At 40.7% G+C, this 12,244-nt stretch overlaps 2 protein-coding genes and 1 long non-coding RNA gene across 3 annotated transcripts; all 3 read left to right on the forward strand.

Annotated features, from left to right (window-relative positions):
• The first annotated feature begins 354 nt into the window (after window positions 1-354).
• LOC135944518 (transient receptor potential cation channel protein painless-like) lies at window positions 355-4,998 on the forward strand. The gene is made up of 3 exons (XM_065491523.1): window positions 355-701; window positions 1,249-1,461; window positions 1,831-4,998. Exons 2-3 carry the CDS (start codon window positions 1,282-1,284, stop codon window positions 4,402-4,404), a joined length of 2,754 nt encoding a protein of 917 aa, XP_065347595.1. The 5' UTR covers window positions 355-701; window positions 1,249-1,281; the 3' UTR covers window positions 4,405-4,998.
• Window positions 4,999-5,063: 65 nt separating this feature from the next.
• Window positions 5,064-6,066, forward strand: LOC135944537 (uncharacterized). The gene is made up of 2 exons (XR_010575344.1): window positions 5,064-5,660; window positions 5,723-6,066. It is a non-coding gene; the product is annotated as an uncharacterized LOC135944537 (long non-coding RNA).
• Window positions 6,067-6,514: 448 nt separating this feature from the next.
• On the forward strand, window positions 6,515-11,940 carry LOC135944517 (uncharacterized). The gene is made up of 3 exons (XM_065491522.1): window positions 6,515-6,827; window positions 8,543-8,763; window positions 8,932-11,940. Exons 1-3 carry the CDS (start codon window positions 6,530-6,532, stop codon window positions 11,524-11,526), a joined length of 3,114 nt encoding a protein of 1,037 aa, XP_065347594.1. The 5' UTR covers window positions 6,515-6,529; the 3' UTR covers window positions 11,527-11,940.
• The last annotated feature ends 304 nt before the right edge of the window (window positions 11,941-12,244 follow it).

Consider the following 12,244-nt stretch of genomic DNA (forward strand, 5'->3'; position numbering starts at 1 on the left):
CTATACTTGGTTATGTTTACACGACTGGTGGTGCCTAATATGGGCTACACCAATACTACTCTTAATTTCACTCCGTTACTTTTTGAAGCAAGCTGACGATACTCTTGTAAGGAGAGAGTAAATTTAGTTTCAAAATATCAGGAAAAACAAAAGCGTACGTTTCGTGATTGAAAAAATTCAACGCAATTAATGGTTAAAACTTAGATTTGAAATCTCGCAGTCGCAATATTTAATATTTTGGAAGTTTGTGCGTATATTGATTAACACAAATCTGGCACGGTGCCAATCGATTTTGGCGCATTTCAATCAAGCGAGAGGGGGAGCAATTTATTTAAAACAGTCTTTTGTGTTTGATGTGATTGTCCACGCGAGTTGGTTGGCGTTAATCAAAAAAGGCAGTCGATGAAACTCGCATTAAGTGATTAGCCGGTGATGCGGCACGCTCGCTTGCGCCCCTCTCTATCTATGCCCACTAGTTGCCAACAAAGCCACCCTCCCTGTCTCTGGCATTCATTGTTTGAGCTGGACACGGGGCGCATATGCAACACACACACACTACGGCGTGGATCAGAATACAGAAAGCAAAGGGATCAATACAGCTAGCCGCTCTGCTCACTCGCTATAACTTCTATTATTTTCGTCATCCGCGCCCACTGCTATCAGTCGCCAAGTAGGATTCGCCCCGGAAGCACCAAAATAAGGTAAGCTAACGCCTTGCTTGATTCGAAATATTCCCGCAGTATTGCAATTATAATGGAAATATACAATCAAGTAATGAAGCCGCAGCACGTGACGTGAACACTTGAACATACGAAAAAGCGAAACGTTTCCCTATTTTCACTCGTTCATTCGAGAAAACTGTATTTCATTTTTTTTATCATATAGCAGCTATAATTCATTGATTTAGAGGTATAATCAAATAGCAAATCATTATAAATCGTTAAATCAAGTCAAGAGATTTTAAGTGTCCCGTCACAACCATCAGCGTCAGTGCCGTCAGTCCATTCCTCCATCTACATATTTAAACTTTTACAAAAAATTAAAGCATCGATCTTTTGAGTAAACAGAAAAATAAATTTGAGCTGAAGTAAATATTACAAGACCTTTGGTTCCAATATCCAAATATGCTAACGATTATTGTGTTTCAAAAGATCGTACACGAAAGTGTTATGTTTTGTGTACACATTGTATAGAAATTAGTTGTATTTTGTGTAAAGGAATTTGAACTCCATACCATTCTGATTTTAGGAATCAGTTGAGGAGGATATTTAATAAGATTAAATGTCGCTGGTCTCTCACTGCGTGGACACCTTTATCATGGATCAGAAGATCTCGGAACTGATAGACAAAACGTTGCGAGCGGACCGAGGAATCGTTGACTTTCGCAAAATTGTCAACTCCGATGCGAAATTGGACCCAGCAGAAGTTCTCTTTAAAATTTGCAATGCGGACACCATAAAGGTATATAGCGAGCTATGGTATATAGATTGAAATGTTTATATTTGTTGTGAATTTTTATAATTTTGAAATAAGGAAGAAGAGGTTTTATTACATAATATTAAGGAGATATGAATGCTTTACAGTTTAGTAGAAATAGAAGAACATCCAGTATTTCAAACGAAAAAATTGAAGCTTTTTCAAACGACACTTATTGTTATCTTTTTGTGAGTTTATATCTGATTTAAAAAATAAATTATAAAACTCTTTTTCTAATCAATATCCTTTGCATGGAACTGGCACGACAAAATTAATAAGTAATAACTTAATTCCTCCACATCAAAAGTTTCGCGTACTGTGCTATTTTTTTTGTTGAAATTGCAATTTTTGCAGGAGGAAAAACGATGTCTGTTCGCAAAAACGTTGCTCTACAAGTATTCGCCAGATGAAAGACACACTGTGACCATGGCCTACCCCATTCACCTGGTAGCGAAGAAAGGCCACTACATGCTTTTAGCCGAGTTGCTGCACCACCCTGACCACCCAGCAAATCCCCACGCTCTCACTGGCCACGGCGAGACAGCAATTCACAGTGCTGTGCGAGGAGCAGCAGAGAGAAAATCGATCTGTGATGACCTCGAGTACTCGGAGCACATGGCATACAAGTGCATCCAGGTGCTGCTGGAAAAAAACTGCGATCCACACGTCAGGGACAATATTTCAGACAAATTCACGGCCGTCCACCTGGCGGCCAAGCACAAATTGTGGAAAATCGTGGATTTGCTCCTGAGCCAGAACGTTAACGTTGAAGTAGCGATTGGAGGCGACACGGCCAGGGATTTGATTAAGGTAATTTACCCTGAGTGGATGGAGTGCTATGAAGGGTGCTCAGACAAGGACCAAGACTGCAGGGATAGTTTGGTGTCCGCCTTGGAGAGCTCCAACAAGAGTGTGGATGAAAAGGAGCAGTTCTTCAACAACTGGCTGGAAAGTAATGCGCTGAATCTCAATGTCAATGAGCCTTTCAAAGGCAGATACACCTTACTGGAATGCGCGATAAGAAATACGTTGCTTGAAGTGACACGGTGTCTGATTGAGAAAAAAGCTGACCCGAATCCCGCTATTTTCACCGCCCTTGCAGCAGGAGAAAAGTACTTCGACCTTCTGAAAACATCCGAGACCAAACTGAACCTGACAAAAATTGTTCAGGGTAAATGCATGCATACTGTCCTCCACAAGGCAGTGCTTGCGAAAAGCCCCAGCGTGAATATTGTAAAATACCTTCTTGAGGAGGGTGAGCTCGGAATGAATTTCTTTCCCGAGTGGGTCAATGCCCGGGACTACAAGGGTTGGACTGCCCTGCATTATGCCGCTAAACGGCACCTGAGCGACGTGGTAGCAATATTGCTGCAGTTCAAGGCGAACATGTTTATTTCCGACTCTTTCGGCCAGCCCGCCTTTTTACACATGCGACCCGAGCAAATTGAAGAGCACCTGAACGAGCAAGTGCGCCTGACAGATGCGTCCCTGATGGATGACGACTACGGCGTAATATTCGACTTCAATGTTCTTGCCATCCCTCGGAGTTTGGACGGTCCAGATGACAGCAAAAGTAAAAACAGTAAGGACGTTCATGTTACTGTGACAAGCGATGAGAAAAGCGAGGAAATCACTTATTATCCTGAGGTAGAGCCATTGAGGATTATGGCCGATTCACCAAACCACAAGCACTTGCTGCAGCACCCTCTTATCAGGGCCTTTCTGCGGCTCAAGTGGCACCGACTCTATTGGTTTTATTGGTTGAATTGCGGATTTTTCCTTTTCTTCACTTTGTCTTTCTTTCTCTTCGTTTTGAGCATTGACTTCAAAAGCATCAATAGCGACGGCGAATTCATTCGCGATGAAGATAACTCGTCTAACAAAAGCATCCCCAGCAATGGATTCCTTTACAAGCACCACAATCTGTTTTGGGCAGTAACGTGGCTCCTTACCGGTTGTCTGGCCTTAAGGGAAATTTTGCAACTGACATTCCTTACGAAAAACTACATATACAAGTTGGAAAATTGGATGGAGATGGCATTGATTGCCCTGACATTTTGGCTCCTGACATCACCTTTAAACAAAGCCCTCGCCTCTTTTCTGGCCCTTCTTGTGTCCATGGAAATGGTCCACCTGATGAGTCGTCACCCGAGGCTTTCCACTTACATCAACATGTTTATACAAGTGGCTCGTAATTTCATTAAGTTCCTGCTCTGGTACTTTTTCCTCATAGTTGCGTTTGGCTTGTCGTTCTACATAATTTTCCCCATGTGCCGCGGAGAAGAGTGCAAATCCTTCTTCAACACTATCCCCTACTCGATTTTCAAGACAATAGTCATGATATCTGGCGAGTACGAGTCCGGCGATCTCGAGTTCGACCACGTTTCCATCGCAAGCCATGTCATTTTCATCGCATTTCTGTTCTTTATTTCGATCGTAATGGTCAATCTTCTCAATGGATTAGCCGTCAGCGACACGCAGCAGATAAAAAACGAAGCCGAGACCATTTTCTGTGTGTCGCAGGCTAAATTTTTCGCTGAAATAGAGACGACCCTATTGGTGTCCTGCGGAAGCGAAAAGTCCTGCCCGTCATTTTGCAGATCGTTTGCGAGAACGATGGGTGAAAAAATTCTGCTGCTGGACAACCTGCTTGCCGAGCACGACAACAAAATCACCGTGTACCTCAACAAGCAAAACGAAGTGAAACCTAACTTGACTTTCTGCGTGGACGACAACTGTTGTTGTGGCTGGATGGCACTGCCATACTGCTTACGAAAGATTTGCAGCTCCTTCAACTCGATTGTTAGCGATGCCTTACAAGTGGCAAATAAGTCTAATGAATTTGATAGAATCGACCAAATACTGGCGAGTTTAATCCGTTTGGAAAAATTGTATGAAAGCGAGAAAAGCTTCGTTAAGGTTGCGTAGATGTTTTGTGTGATACACACCGATGTAAGAATTATTAATTGATATTTTAAATTTGTTGGAAGTGCACGATGGATTTAGAAAAATGTAAAATATGAGGGTGTGATATTCAAAGCAGATTATAGCATTCCCTTATTAATTGGATAGAGAGCAAATTATAATAAGACAGAAAATTTGATTATTTATTTTTATTATTTTATTTTTAAAGTTTTCTTTATTTAGTACCAAATCCAGCACATAAAAGTATGAATATAAAAAATTTGATGCATTTCAAAGGCTTTAATTCCATCCAAATATAGTCAAAATTGCGAAATTTGCAGTTTTACGAACTCTATTTTAACATGCTGGCCACAGCGTAAAAACTCACAAGATTCAGTACACTGCTTCACGAGATATTTTATTTTAAAAAGGGTGTGACGCATTTATAATTTAAGCTCTTAAAAATACTTTTGGGAATACAAAACGGATAATTGCATTTATTATTACTCCAAGTATTGTGCTGCATGTTTTCTAACTAGCGTGGAGTACACTATATGTGAAAATTGAGAATATAAGAATATTTTAAAACAGATCAATAAAGTACCATGACAAAATTGAGTACCTTCTATTAATCAATCACGGCAAGATTATTAATATGTTGATCAAGTAAACAATTTAATATTATTGACACTGGTTTGCAGCTACATGATGGATATAATACGCTGATCATATCGTAGCATTTCTAAAAAAAAATGGTTTAGCTGGAAAATAAAGTTAACTCCTGCAAAGTTCAAGAATCTGGAAAATGTTTGGGAGTCGATTGCGGGCTGCGTGCACACAGCACAATGACGAGTCCATTTGGATTTGGGAGTATTGCGAAAGCAGTCTTCAGTCACTACTTTCCAGCACCTTTGAAGCAAGTGTGAACAAATTACACGGGAGAGATGTCCAACGTTTCAACAAACAGCCCCCGTGGACTCTTAAAAAGGATCGAGAGCACACCCCATTCGCAAGCGCTTTCATTTGGCACACATAAATGGCTCGTTGCGAACATTGGCTAAAGCAGGGTTGCTTTACTCACTTTGAGTAACTAACGCCCCATTGAGTAGGCTATATTAGACTTTTCTATTTATTCATAAGACCTTTTACTGCTAGAAGTCGTACTAGGGGTACGCGCAATATAAAGCAGATGGAAATGCAACTGAATGTACTAGTACAGCAAACGTTGTAGAACTGAGCACATCTCGCACACTCATCCTTCAACATGTATACTAATCATGGTAAGCATCGTAAATGATTTCGCCACGAAATAGTTTTAATTATGCTATCAATTTATTGGCAGCTTCTTCCCCTTCAAGCAAAAAGGACGAGCGTAAAGCCAAGATTGTGTGGCCAGACTTTTGCAACGCCTCAAGAAAGTCAAGCAAATGCGACACCAGCAAGAAAGAGGCAATAATTTTTGTGCTTGTCAACGCTTCTGTGGTTGCCAGTAACATTATTATTCTGGCAATCATCCTGTTTTAAAAGAGGTATTGTAATCTGTTCTAGACTGAAAATGAGGTTGGCAAAAATACTTCCACTTGACTATTTAAAATAATGTATGCAAAAATAATATAGATACAAGTGGATGTGGTATATTATTAACAGATCATTAATTATCAAATTAAAAAGTGAATCTGTTTTGTATATATTTACATTCCTTTCTCCTAAACCTTTTAGGCCTACAAAAATTGAAATGCATTTTTCGTGTAAACGAAAATAATCTTTAATAAACCAATAACACTATGTGAGGAAATCATAAGAAAAATAAACATTTGCTGCAAAAAGTCGTAGGTTTCGATAGGAACAAAAACAACGCAACTACATTTTTAACTTGAGATGAGTGTCATTTTTCACACTTAGAGGAAAAATATACTTTTTAAAAGATAAAGCATCTCTATTTTATATGGGTACCTTCAACTTTTGAAGCTGCAGTAAAAATAAAAAAGCAGTTAGGTTTTGGTTTGCGGTTTTAACACAATGAAACGGGAGCAGATTTGAAGTCATTCATTTCGTTCACTATGTTACACACGTGTGTGCATCAATGAAGCGCAAAAAAGTGAAGCAAACATTTCCCACGGTTAATCCAGTTAATGGACGAGACGCACCAATGCCCCTATTTCATCCCGCGGCTGATGGCAGGACGGCAAAAGAGGCGATGCGAGATCATTCGCACCGCTCCCCTTTCGCCGCTGACCACACAGCATCGCTGTTGCGTCACGCGGATCTCCTCTCATCCCATCCAAATACATTCATACCAGTGTTAAAAAACCCATGCTTTAAACTTGACAACAGTGCGCGCGAGTCTGACTGGAAGGTGCCCACTCAGCATCACGACCGCCCCAGACAGATCAGTTCACTGTTTTCCAGCAGACAAGGCGAGGCACTCGACAGGGCTGTCGCGAAGTGTAAGTCTAAATCACTGACGATATTTGAGGGTGGTTAAGGGGGAATAACATTTTCATCATTATCAAGAACAGCGTGTTAATCCATTAGTCGTGTTTGAATTAATTATAACCCCTCTATTGCAGTTATTAAGTGCAGGATATAAAGAAAACAAATTATATCCAATTACGATTTAACTGTCCAGACAGAAGTTTTGACAAATAAAAATATTTTCCACTCTCTTGTAATCACTAAAACTGAAAGTTTAGAGCTTCACGCTTAGAAATCAATAAAAGTTTCTGTAACACCAGTAATTTCGTGTCACTAAAATAATAAAGGAATAATTTTGCTGGCAATCTTTTCCGTCAATCAGTATTGTGCGGCCGTTTTTCCTTTTCCATCACGGCATTCATTATTTATGAGCATAATTACCATATTGATAAATTTATTTGACACCTGTGTGAGTGTTGCGTACACTGCTAGAGCTGAAGGCGGCAGCAGGTGGTTTTAATTGCTGTATTTTAGTAAATTTCTGATCACGATCTAAAAATAATTTTAAATTAAAAATTATATAAAATAACATCTCAACACAGTCACAGAAGGAACCAAAAGGTCAATTTATTTAGACTGAGCAGAATATTCAAATTAATCACTATTACTTTTCACTGTGGGTGAAATTTTGAAGAGAATATAAAGTCATGAACGTGATAAATAGTATTTAATAATATTTTATCAAATTTACTGTTTCTGGAATAAAATTGTGAAAAAAATAAAGATTTCATGCAGGTATTTCGACTTAGGCTCGAAAAACACGCTTACGATTATCAAGGCTTTTAAAAAAGAAACAGTATAAATATAAGTAATGCCTTATGTTACACGTATTGCGGATGCTAGAGTGTATATTATGAGTGTGAATTCCATGTTCCGATTCCATGTCATTTTATAGTATAGTTTTTTTAGTAGTGTGAATTTAAAATTAACTTCTTGTAATACACTTTATAATTTTTTCTGTGTCGTCTAAATTCTGTTCTCAATATAATTAAGTCCTTATTAAACCAGCCTCTTTCATTTTCCTAACCTACGAATTAAAGAACTTGTGCATCCATCATCAGCTCGCATTTAAATCGTCATATTTTCCTAGTTAAATTTCAATTCCTAAATAATATATTCCATTTCCAACTTTGGGATCCAATTAAAATTGGTGGTGTCAGAAATAATCCTGATAGGGCATTATTCTACCGGAAGGGTAGCTACCCGGGGAATTCTGTCCCGTGGTCCCAACCCTTCAGGGGACCACGAAGGTTGTGTCTTAAATCTAGTGGAATAGGCTACTTCTCTCACATTCCATCCGCCTCACTAGTCCTGACAAAGCCGCAATTGATATGAGCTCAGAATGAAACCGCAAAGTGTGTCAAATCTTTATAGACTTAATAAGTCATTCTTAAAAAATCACAGTTCATAATATGAACAAAGAATGATATTTATATTGATTAATGTTAAATTAATAAACTTGATAGATTCATATCAGCTCTATACTTTTATTTTTTCTAATATGCCTAGAAGGAAAGTCTGGCGTATATTAGCTCTCAAGCTTGAAGCTTTGATAAGCACGCATTTAATGGCGCACATTTTCTCTTAAAATAGTCCATCCCTCATCATCGCAATTTCTGCGCTACCAATAGATACCCAGCTGCACGTCGTCAAGATAGAATTTAATTTGTTTATTTTCCAAATTTAGCGGCGGCTACAGAAAGAGAGCAGGCTGCTGTGGAAAAAATGTCACAGAGCGAAATGCGAGAGTTTTGTGCCAGCCCCAACGATGACAAAACAGTGCTCGACAAAGTTGACAGGGCCTTGGAAGTTGGTGACATTTCCGAATTTTACGACCTTCTCAACAGCAACAATAGCTTTAACCCTGTCGAGGTTCTCCGGTTAATTTGCAGCAAGGATAACGTTAAGGTATATAGTATATTATGTTAAAAACGCAATTCATTTAGGCGTGAAAGCCCCACTGCAAAAAAAAAATAAAAGCAGACAATTTTACAATGCTGCTGCTCTACCAAATTCTTTTGTTCAATAAATAAAAAGCATAACTTTTAATATTCCAATAAATGATTTAATTTACAGGAAGAGACGCGATGTCGTTTCGCCAGCATGTTGCTGTTCAAACACGACGCTCACGGCAGCGCGGAACCCTTCCCGGTTCACAAAGCGGCTGCAAAAGGCCTATGCCGGCTACTTGCAGTTTTGGTCAACCACCCTGAGCACCCTGCAGACGCAACAGTACTCTCACGAAACGGCGAAACGGCCATCCACGCTGCGGTGCGAGCGGCATCGTTGAGGAAGAGAGAAGGGGACACCAGTGTCTCGGAAGAGGCTGTCTTGCGGTGCATCAAAATTCTGGCCTCAAAAAACTGCGACATCCACGCCAGGGACAACATCTCCGACAAGTTTACTGCCGTCCACTTCGCAGCCCTACACAAATTGTGGATCCTGGTCGACTACTTCCTCAGCCAAAATGTTAACATCGACATCGAAATCGGCAACACCACCGCTAGGGAGATGATTAAAAATTTTGACTATAGGTGGGTCGTTTATTACGACGGTTGTTCAGAAACGGGAGAAGATTCGCGAGAGAAACTGGTCTCGACCATCGAAAAGTCGTCCCTGACAACCAAAGATAAAGAGGAATATTTCGAAAAGTGGCTGGAGAACAACGAGTACGAGGATCTAAAAGTGAATGAGCCTTTCAAGGGCAGATACACTTTGCTCGAGTGCGCCATCAAGAACCGTCTGCCAGAAATGGCTCGCGCTCTAATTAAGGGAGGAGCCGACCCAAATCCAGCCCTGTTCACGTCGGTTGCAGCTGGAGAGCAGTATATTAACCTGCTGAAGGAGTCTGAAACCAAACTAGACCTCTCGAAAATGGTCCAAGGAAAATGCAAACAAACCGTCCTCCACAAAGCAGCGCTTTCAAGCAGCCCCAGCGTCAACGTGGTCCAGCACCTGTTGCAAGAGGGCGAGCTGCAGGTGAAAAACTTCCGTGAGTGGGTCAACGCCAGGGACTTTAAAGGCTGGACGGCTCTACACTACGCTGCCAAACGCCACCTGAACGACGTGGTCACCGTCCTTTTGCGGTACAAAGCCAATATCTTTGTTGTCGACGACTTCGACCAACCTGCCTTTTACCACATGCGGCCTGAGCTCATCGAGGAGCATCTCAATGATCACATCCGCTTGAGCGAGTCTTCATTGATGGATGACGACTGCGGCGTCGTTTTCGATTTCAACTTCCTGAATATTCCACGAGAGAGAGTAGACAATAGAATGACCCCTCACAAGAACAACAGAGACAGCTACCTGGCGGTTGAAAAGGATGATCAAAAGCTTGTCGCAGGCCCCGTTGTCACGACCAACAGGAGCCTTCGCCCCGAAGTGGAGCCTCTGAGGATGATGGCCAACTCGCGCAATCACAAAAAACTGCTGCAACACCCCATCATCAGGGCCTTTTTGCGCATGAAATGGCACCGCCTGTATTGGTTCTATTGGTTGAATTGTGGCTTCTATCTGGCGTTCACAGCTTTTTTCTTCCTGTTCGTCTTCAGCATCGACCTCAAAAGCATCAATGAAGAGGGCGTGTTAACGTCTGCGGTCAACTCAAGTGGAAACGGAACATACTTAAATCTCATTCAAGAGCACCACGACTTTCTATGGGCGGCGACCATGTCGTTGACCCTGCTGCTGGCCCTGAGAGAACTGTCGCAACTTCTATTTCTAACGAGGAAATATATTTTCAAGCTGGAGAATTGGCTGGAGTGCCTTATCATAGTTTTAACCTTTTGTCTCCTGATGGCACCGTTCAGCAAGGCCATGGCCGCTGTACTTTCGCTGTTGGTTTCCTTGGAGATGGTTCTCCTAATGAGTCGGCACCCTCAACTCGCCACCTATATCCACATGTTTTTGCAAGTGGCGCTGAACTTCATAAAATTCCTACTCTGGTACTTATTTCTCATCGTAGCGTTTGGCTTCTCATTCTACATAATCTTCCCCACGTGCCAGAAGAGCGAGGAAGAGGATTGCAAGAACTTTTTCAACACGATTCCCTACTCCATTTTCAAAACGATCGTAATGATATCAGGCGAATACGAATCTGGCGACCTAGAGTTCGACCACGTGTCCGTTGCCAGCCACCTAATTTTCATCGCATTCCTCTTTTTCATCTCAATTGTGATGGTGAACCTTCTTAACGGCTTGGCCGTCAGTGACACGCAACAAATAAAAAATGAAGCTGAGCTCATTTTCTGCACTGCGCAAGCTAAATTCTTTGCCGACATAGAATCAACCCTTCTAGTGACCTGTCGAGAGGATGGCTGTTGCCCTTCAGCTTTCAGGTCGCTTGCCAGGTGGATGAGCGAGAAGATATTGCTGATTAACAATTTATTGGCAGAGTACGACAACAAGGTAACCGTGTTGCTGAACAAAAACAATGAAGTGGTCCCTGATGTGAGATTTTGTGGAGAAAATGATTGCATGTTGTGCTGCTGTGCGTGGAACATTTTACCTTTTAGCCTACGCAGAATATGCAACTCATTCAACACGATTGTAAGTGATGCGTTGGAGGTTATCAACAGAAAAGAGGAAAGTGATAAGATGGACCAAATGCTAGAACGATTAGAGCGACTAGAGAAACTTTTTATGGCCAAACAACTTGCAGACCAGTGAGGAAAGAACTACAATAATTTTTTGAGTCGATATAGCCCCTTGAGAATTTAAGTAAATAAGAGGGCCGAGAAAAGTATGTTACGCATTTTTGCAGGGTTGACTGTTTTAGTAATTTTCTTAAATTATACGCCAAGTCACCTAGCCGCTTTATAATTTCATCACTCTTGAAAGAATACTCAACTTCTTGAGTTTCACTCACTCCATAATAAGAATTTGTGGAAGGGCATTTATTTATATCTTTTTGTCTATGACGCATAAATTTTACGAAAACTTATGAGCGAGTTAGAGCAGATTTAATATTGTATTGTCGCTTCTCTAACAATAAATTGGTTAAACCTAACGGCTTTTGACATAGAATGAATCAAATTCTTGTGAATAAACAGAAACATAATAACCTAAAAGACATTTTAATATTATCATTCCTATATCCCCACGCAAAAGATAGCAACTAACTGTTTCTTTTTGAGAGTACCAAAATAAAATACGGGGAAGGGCGACTGTTAATATATAGATAAAGAATGAATGTTCCCTACCTACAACATCAGGTACTGGCTGCACTCTTATAACTTGCGAATCAAAGATGAAGGCAGCAATAGATATAAACCTTCCTGTTGTATGCTTATGGAACAAAATCTCATGTGGACGCAGAAGACAAAAAAGTTAATGTCGAGTTCAAGGTGTCCCACTATTGATGTAGAATTAACACCAAGTCCTTTTA

The sequence above is a fragment of the Cloeon dipterum genome, chromosome 4 (genome assembly GCF_949628265.1).
Source record: "Cloeon dipterum chromosome 4, ieCloDipt1.1, whole genome shotgun sequence".
Taxonomy (NCBI): Eukaryota; Metazoa; Arthropoda; class Insecta; order Ephemeroptera; family Baetidae; genus Cloeon; species Cloeon dipterum.

Coding starts and splice junctions, on each gene's coding strand:
- LOC135944518 (XM_065491523.1), top strand. CDS start 1,282: ATGTCGCTGGTCTCTCACTGCGTGGACACCTTTATCATGGATCAGAAG. Junction 1,462..1,830: donor GCAATGCGGACACCATAAAG/GTATATAGCGAG, acceptor CAATTTTTGCAG/GAGGAAAAACGATGTCTGTT.
- LOC135944517 (XM_065491522.1), top strand. CDS start 6,530: ATGCCCCTATTTCATCCCGCGGCTGATGGCAGGACGGCAAAAGAGGCG. Junction 6,828..8,542: donor CGACAGGGCTGTCGCGAAGT/GTAAGTCTAAAT, acceptor TTCCAAATTTAG/CGGCGGCTACAGAAAGAGAG. Junction 8,764..8,931: donor GCAGCAAGGATAACGTTAAG/GTATATAGTATA, acceptor TTTAATTTACAG/GAAGAGACGCGATGTCGTTT.